Genomic DNA, 8,636 nt, shown 5'->3' with positions numbered 1-8,636 from the left:
TGTCTTTATGATGACAACTTGACATTAACCAATACATCATAACTTGTCATGACAAAGACAACATAACTGACCATTTTACTAGTGATACAAACTGAATTTATCATTAAAATGTCATTAAGTGTTAATAGTCTGTCATATAGTTTTATAACAGCGCTATAATTATTTTTCTTGACCTCTACAGTGGTAGAAATATAATTTGTTAAATGTCATTAAGTGTCAATACTCTGTAATATAGGTTTATTAAAGCGTCATGAATATTTTTCTTGACTTCAACTACAGTGGAACAAATACAATGTGTTAATACTCTGTCAAATAGTTTTATATTAACATCATGAATATTCTTCAGTTCATAATGTTTTTAAGTTTCCTCCATGTGTTTACAAATAAAATCAACCAATAAGAATTATTATTAAATTTATTGCATTTGGAGACCGATTCACCTAAAATTAAATGACAGCAGTACAACAATGGGTTAAGCTATGCAGCGTTGGGTCCATATTGCTGCAAAGTTAATTACAATAAATTAAATTAATTAAATGTTTTGTTCATTTTTTTCTTCTATGTCAGAAAATTTCAAAACCCTCTGTGTGAGGAAGAACAAATTCTGCTAGTTGTCACATACATAAAGTTAAGTGTAATATTTTGACATGTCTGTTGCATTTTGTTAAAGTATTTAAAATTATTTGACAGTTTATTAACACTTAATGACATTTGAATTACATTTTAATGTAAAGTTAACCCATAAAGTTAGGTAGTTTGTCATAAACTATGTCATGTTTATGACAGATTTATGACGGGTTATGATGTATTGGTTTATGTCAAAAACAATGTCATCTTTGCATTAAAAATGACATAATTGAACAATTGACACTTAATGACAGACGTCATAAAATCTTCATGTTCATGACGTGTGTCATGTCAGTCTTTAATGACAGACGTCATAAAATCTTCATGTTCATGATGTGTGTCATGTCAGTCTTATAAACACAAGTAAAGTGTTACCCTAAGGGATTATACTGCCAATTCACTTTTCAAATGGCAGATTTTATTGCTTTACCTTTGTTGCACTTGAAAACTATGACAGTCTAAACAAATAGTGAAATAATCAAACCGTTTAAATATTTATTGTGTGGTGTAAATAATTTAGATCAATTTATTTCAAACATCAAACAGTGTGAATATTTAATGCGGTATTTTTAAAATGCTTGCTATGAAATTAGTCCTGGAATGACAAAGAAATCTGACATTTTATTGCAAAAATGTCATTTCTATCACGGTCACTCTATTGTGATGGAAATGTTTGACATTTCTAAAAAAATGTCAGAAACGACAGAAATCTCCTGTAATGCATAACTGTGTTTCTGTTAAAGTGTGTTTAAGTTTTCGGTCACCATTTTCTGGAGATATTTTTCTTTCCGCACGTCCACCATGACCAGTCCTTCTTTCACAAGACCCAGACCCACGTCATCTTTAGAGTCTAAAAACTGCAGCGTGACGTGCGGGCAGACTCCACTGTACTCCACGTTCAGGAGACACTGTGTGTTCTGTATGTCCCTCACCACACTGTCCACGGCATCGGCTCGTGCGTCTTCCTGTTGAGAGGTCATCACGGGTTAGTGTGTGCCACATGCGTCACTTACAACAGGTGTTACTTTTACATTCACACATGGACAAAAACCGCAAATACTTTTCAAACCCACAATCTTTTGCGCTGCTAATGCTCAAATCGATAATACTCAAGTCACCTCTCCAGCTCATTCATCACATATACTGTACACAAGCGCTGTGATAATGATAAAGAATGTCGATTTCAAAACAAAAAACGACCCAAATGTATCACAATGTTTCACAAAATGTTCGATACACAAGGTGAGAGATACGGATCTGATCTTTCCATCATACACACACATTGCTCTTGTGAGCCAACCCAGTCTCCATGGCAACCTCCGAGCATGTTCCCCTTGGGGGGAGTTATGGTGGGGGTACGAGATACAGAGGCCATCCAGAACGAGAGAAAGAGACTGATATATATAGTGAAAACATCAAAGACAACTGCAGTATTTACAGGGCATGTGGCATGCGGACACAAGCACACAAACACACACACACCCCTATGCCCAATCTTTCCAGACATGGCTGGTTTACAACTTTCCTGGCTTGCATTTCCATACATAACATGTAACATTCATAAAGGCTACGCATTTGCATGAAGCAGTATAAATTTTATTAGCATGTGCGTTCCCGGGGAATCAAACCCATGACCTTTGGGCTGCTAATGCATTGTTTTACCAAAAGTCTTTGTTGCGATTTCCAGTTTTATACATAAAATCATCCTACATAATGTAAAAACATTCTTTGAAAATATAACCTTGATATCTTTAATATTGACTGAGTAAGGTCATGTCAAAGATTTAAATTAAAGTGAAATCAAATTTCATAGTTACATGAGAATTTAGCCTGGATTTCAAAGACAGGGTAAAATATTACACACAAAATCGTACAATAATCACGTGACCTCATTACGTAAAATTCAATGAAAATCTTAAAAAAAAAATGCTTTTACAGTTATAAAAAGTAGGGCTGTGAAACGATTAATCGTGATTAATGTAAGTTTTTCTTTTACCTTACTTTTTATTAGGGCTTTCAAATGATTAATCATGAACAAAATAAACGCATCATTTATGTGTGAGTACGCTGTGTACGAACATAAATTTATGAAAAATGTTATTTATTTATAAATTTGTTTGATTTATAAGTAAGCAAGTAACTAAAAACCATTTTTAAACGCCATTAAAAAAAAGAGTTAACACAAAAATCTAAAAAAATCAAAAGTTTAGTTTCATGTACTCATGCAAAACCTTCATGTGCAGAATTTTTTTTTACATTTTCGTTTTGCGTGCCCACGCGACGGCCTCACGTGCCCACGCGACGGCCTCACGTGCCCACGCGACGGCCTCACGTGCCCACGCGACGGCCTCACGTGCCCACGCGACGGCCTCACGTGCCCACGCGACGGCCTCACGTGCCCACGCGACGGCCTCACGTGCCCACGCGACGGCCTCACGTGCCCACGCGACGGCCTCACGTGCCCACGCGACGGCCTCACGTGCCCACGCGACGGCCTCACGTGCCCACGCGACGGCCTCACGTGCCCACGCGACGGCCTCACGTGCCCACGCGACGGCCTCACGTGCCCACGCGACGGCCTCACGTGCCCACGCGACGGCCTCACGTGCCCACGCGACGGCCTCACGTGCCCACGCGACGGCCTCACGTGCACGAGAAAACTACACTTTATTTAATTTTTGCTCCATGTCCCCTTAGGGGCTCCGTAAAATCAGTATAGTATCAGGTCAGCATTCAAAAGTAAATTATGAATTTTATGCAAAATCTGATATCCGATATATTATTCTGTCATCTTTTCTTCTTTTTTTCCCCAAAACGCGATAAACACTAGTCCTCCTTTTCTGCAAAATGCAATAAATCCGCTCAACAAATCACAGCGCACCATTCCACGCACTCTAAACAACAATGGCGGTGCATTGAATATACATGCAATCCTAGTTTTTCTCGTCTACTTTGTACTTTGTGATCATTAAACAAACAAACAAAAAAACTTTTGATAGCATTGATAAACCCATGGTGTGGCAGGGAAGAAACGTAAGCCACTCGGGTGACAGAAAAATGCTTGTTCTTACAAGACAGCATCACGCTTCTGTCATGCTAACACATTGACCTCAGGGAATCTTATGAAAAACATTCCATTATTTTACGTGACGTCAACGAAAATCAAGACGGACCAACAATTTTTACAGATGATCGCTGTAATTATTAATGTTTAGTTTTTTTAATTAGTGTATACCACTAGTCAACTAAATGAATATAACATGGCAGAGATGAATGCACATTTATATATTGATTCAATAGATTTTGTATCTATTTATATTTACATAATAATTTCACATAGTACATGCACATATTATGAAAACACAAACTTTTATTATGAATGCGATTAATCACAATTAATCGTTTGACAGCCCTAATAAAAAGAGCATGTCATAGCTTATAACTCAAATTCTGTAAAACCTGAATGGGACTATAAACCTGTAAGTGTGTACATAAAGCATATGCTCTACAGGAGCGGCTTGAAGGCCAAGATGTGTGATGCATCACATGACAGCGCATATGGGTGGGTGGGTGCGAGTACTTACATCCTGTGGGACCTGAATGAAGGCGAATGTGTATTCTGAAGCCTGTGGAGGAAGCGTACGTGTGCTGAAGGCTGGAGGAAGGGCTGCAAGACGTGTGGAGGATAATATCTCTCTCTGAAATGATACGGAGAGAGAGATTGAAAGAGTCACATTGTTGTGTTATAAAACAGACTTCATACTTCTTTCATACACCGACTGCCTCTACAAGGTCCTCATTAAATGGAGGTGTGAGTACTGCACAGCAGATAAAAGCAAAGTCAAGGATAACGCTTCACTCCTCCACACAACACTCTCAAAGCTTGCAACACAATATGAAAGAGAAACGCTCTCTCTCTCTCTCTCTCGCTCTCTTTTCTAGGCCCGAGTTGAGCGCAGCGGTCATGTGTCTTTAGAGGAATCAGTGAATCAGTGCAGAACATGCGAACACAGCAGGCTAAAAAGGCTGGTTAGCAGTGAGCCACAACAAAGCCTCTTTTCAGCATGGAGAATGAGAGAGAGACTAAAAACAGATGAAAGTACAGTAAAAAGCGAAAGACTGTGGATGCTTTAGTAACATCAACAGCAATAAATGAAGAGATCAGATGCAAAACCCTCTAAGTGCGTCTGACATGCTTTCTTGTAACTCTTATGTTTAGGTTTAGTAATACCAATGAAAACGTTATTACCCAGACTCCGTGCCGGATCTGCACCGTATCCCCTGACTTTGGCTCAGATCCAATGCAGATCCAGTCTGGGTAGTCAGTAATTTAAATGTCTTACGGTATTTTGACAAATGTCAATTTGGTCATTTCATTAGTATTTAATAAATTCGTCTTTCGCTGCAAAACCCTCTAAGTGTAAAGGCTAAAATTATTTAAGTAAGAAATGTAGTGGAAGAGAGAGATTGGGTGTATTAAAAGAAATGAAACGTATAGGGAATACAAAGATGTGAGATGAACAGTGGTAAGAGCAAATTCGGTGCAAAGCATTCAAAGCCGTTTAAAACACACCAGCATTATTTTCATTGCAAATGCACACCAGATGTATGTCACTGCTCTATTTATCTTGTGATATAGCGTGATGTAGCGTAAAAGAACCATTTTCCACATAAGCAGAGCTTTGAATGACAGATCCGGCGCTGGCTTTTGAAAGCACATGCAGTGTTTTAAATAGAAATCAACGTAAAGGCAGCCTAGAATCCAGAACGATCATCAGTCAAGGCATTTTGGAAGAGACACGCTCCACCCAAATGCATAACACAACTGGATCCGTACAGGAGACAATGAGCTTACATCCAGATTTTTTGTGATACTCACGTTTCCATAGTCGATGTAGAACACGTGAACCTTTGCTGGGGATTCAACCTTCTCAACGCGAGCTCTGTACCTATGGAGATAGAGAGAGAGAAGAAATTGTTGGATCTGCATAGCCCGATAAGTGAAGAAAAATGCATCCACGAGTGTTGGACAAGTTAATGTGAAACTTTTCGAACCGGCGCTCCATGTTTTAAAAAAAAAGATTTTGGCAACATGACAGAAAAAACAGCACACCTATGAAACTGTATTAAACTTTATAACATGCAATCGCAACAAAGTGCAGCTATTCTAATGATGAATAATTATGCATGTCTGACACGCTTCCATGTGACTTTGATTTTGGCAAAATGTTAAATGCAAGTACCTGACCATATATAATACATCAATATCAATAACAACACAGTGAAAAAGTGTTTAATTACTTACAAAATGCAGTGTTTACTGGGCATTTAAGGCTTCCACTTGACAGTGACAGCATTGCACATGAAAAAATTCCACCATGTGATATTTATAAATTATACTGCCTTCAAGTGACATAGGAATTAATGTAAATACGAGTTTTCCAGAAGTTTTTATAGTTTAAAATGGAGGATGAAAGGAGGATTTATGCTGTGATATATGCTTTATTAGTTTTTATTGACAACATGTAATTAAAGTAGTATATTTTAGGGTGATTTCCTAGACAGGGGTTATCCTAGTCCTAGACTAAAATGCATGTTTAAGCTGCCTTAATTTAAAAACACATTGTACTGATATAACATATATCAGTGCCATTGTTTTGTCTCACCAGTATTGCTTTTTGTAGGTTTGTTTGTAAAAACTACTTAAATGTCCATATAACTAAGGCCTAGTCCTGGGATAATCTAAACCTTGTCCGGGAAACTGCTAGCCTGGTTGAAACCAGACTTTTCTCAGTAGTCACTAAGTTATGGTCTGGCAAAGCTTCATAGACAAATAATTTCCAACGGACGTCTCTCAAATGCCACTGTGTTCAATTGGATAGACGTAAAACCAATCACAGCGATGAAGGAGATGACGTATGCAGAGCTATATCAGACTTGCCAGATCCAGTCGGTAAGACAACGATAACATCTTTTTTTTAGATATGAAGGCTTCGAGTGTTGTTCTTTGCTTGGGTTTAACGAAAAGGAAAAGTTTAAATCGTTTAAAACAGACAGGATAGCTGATTCGAACAAGTGATGTTCCACAGCGGCATCCATCTTTGTAATATACAAAATCCGCTTCACCATCACTGCACTGTCGTCATCATGCCCGCCCCAACGTTTCTGATTGGTAACGCGATTTCTCAGCATTAGAAATGGGCTTAAATGGCCTCTTTGCCAGACTACTTGCAGAGCAAATCTAAATTTGCCAGAAGTTGTCTGGGTTTTCCCAGGCTAGGAAACTGCCCCATTGTGCTTAAATAACATTTTCCCAAGACAGACGGAAGTATGAACCACCTGGAGTCCTCCATTCTTTGCATCTGAAACCAACATGTTCGTAATTACGACTTCAGAAGTGGGAATTATCACATTTCCGACAGCATTATTTTAGATGCAAGAGCAAAAAAACTGGCAGAAATATATATGACAATACATCCATCAACAGGAGCGTGCCATATCATATCAAGACCAGGAAGATCAGAGACAAGCCTTGGGCAGACAGCTTCACTGATTATAATAGTAGTGATCGAGTTGTTTACAATTATTCTAATCAGGCACAATTGGTTTCGAAAATTTTACATGTTGAGGACATTATCACAATCCAGGTCTCTATAACATCACTGTAAAACCAGCAGGCCAATGTTTAGGCAAAGAACTGCCTTTTTTTAAATGGAAATGTCTGATTGTCTCAAAACAAGTATAAATCCGGTTATCCTTAATTCAGTCATCTTTCCATTCAGAAATTCAGGATTTGTCACAGTTTAAAACTTGGCATGTATAGAAATGACTATTATTTGATAATGATAATGATTATTATTTTTGAGTGGGTGGTGAAACGGTAATGTACTCTTAATTTAATATAAATTAATATATTAAATTAATATAACTCTGACATTTTTTGGTCTAGAAGCCTAATTTTGTGTGTGGAAGTGAAAATATTAAATAAGACAAATCTTCATAGCAGTTTAAATTTATTGTAATAAATAAAAATAATGCAATATAGTATTATTTTATACATAAAATTATAAAAAATGAGTTTTGTGTTGGATTGCTGCGAGGTTTGCTGTATACTCTTGTCACAAATTAATAAATTACAGTCACTGCATTTATTAGTACTGCTAAAAGGTTTTGAGATATGAAAACTACATTCTTAGACCTTTCCAACAATATATCGTGTGTCGTGATGAATATTTACATGAAAAATATTGAAGTAAACTTGGGTGTCCCGCTCACGGGAAGGAGTTACAGGTTAAATATACTGTAAAAGTCTAATTATAACCTTATTATAGACAATTATTTTTAAAGATACTAAAGTCCATTTGTGATCCTGGACCAGAAAACCAGTCCTAAGTAGCACGGGTATATTTGTAACAATAGATTGTATGGGTTAAATCTTATTGTTTTTTTAATGCCAAAATCATTAGGATTTAAGTAAAGATCAAGTTCTATTAAAGGCGCTCTAAGCGAATTGACGCGTTTTAGACCATAAAACATTTTTTGTTACATACAGCAAACATCTCCTCACTATCTGCTTGCTGCCTGTCCGCTGATCAAACTGTAAAAAAACGCGATCTCTGTAGACAGCTCAGGCTCGACAAACGGCAATATCAACATAGTGGCCAAACCTAGCACAACAAAACATAACAAAGTGTTCCAGCCAATAAACGACAAGAAGGATTTGGGGGTGGGGGTTGGGCGCGTTCATGAAAGCACGGACGGGAGAGGGAGGGGGAGGCGTTAGCTACGCTCCGTTTGTTTGAAAACAGTTCAAACATCAAAAGGAAGTGACGTCGCACATTATTCGCTTAGAGAGCCTTTAAGAGATTTTGTAAATTTCCTACACTAAATATATAAAAAAATATATTTATCATTAGTAATATGTGCTGCTAAGTACTTCAATTGGAAAACTTTAAAGGGGATTTTCTCAATATAAAAATTTGTTTGCACCCTCAGATTTCAGATTTTCA

At 37.5% G+C, this 8,636-nt stretch overlaps 1 protein-coding gene across 1 annotated transcript in view; it reads right to left on the bottom strand.

Annotated features, from left to right (window-relative positions):
* The window catches only part of snd1 (staphylococcal nuclease and tudor domain containing 1), a 209,615-nt gene that overhangs the window by 16,298 nt on the left and 184,681 nt on the right, over nucleotides 1-8,636 (bottom strand). The window contains exons 20-22 of the mRNA XM_073867828.1: nucleotides 5,507-5,576; nucleotides 4,212-4,325; nucleotides 1,392-1,592 (exon numbers count right to left, since the gene is read on the bottom strand). Coding sequence (XP_073723929.1) covers nucleotides 1,392-1,592; nucleotides 4,212-4,325; nucleotides 5,507-5,576 — 385 coding nt within the window. The remainder of the gene's footprint in view (nucleotides 1-1,391; nucleotides 1,593-4,211; nucleotides 4,326-5,506; nucleotides 5,577-8,636) is intronic.

Source organism: Misgurnus anguillicaudatus, chromosome 1 (assembly GCF_027580225.2).
Source record: "Misgurnus anguillicaudatus chromosome 1, ASM2758022v2, whole genome shotgun sequence".
NCBI classification, from domain to species: domain Eukaryota; kingdom Metazoa; phylum Chordata; class Actinopteri; order Cypriniformes; family Cobitidae; genus Misgurnus; species Misgurnus anguillicaudatus.
The sequence above is the reverse complement of the archived record's forward strand: the minus strand, read 5'-3'. Positions and strand labels throughout refer to the sequence as shown.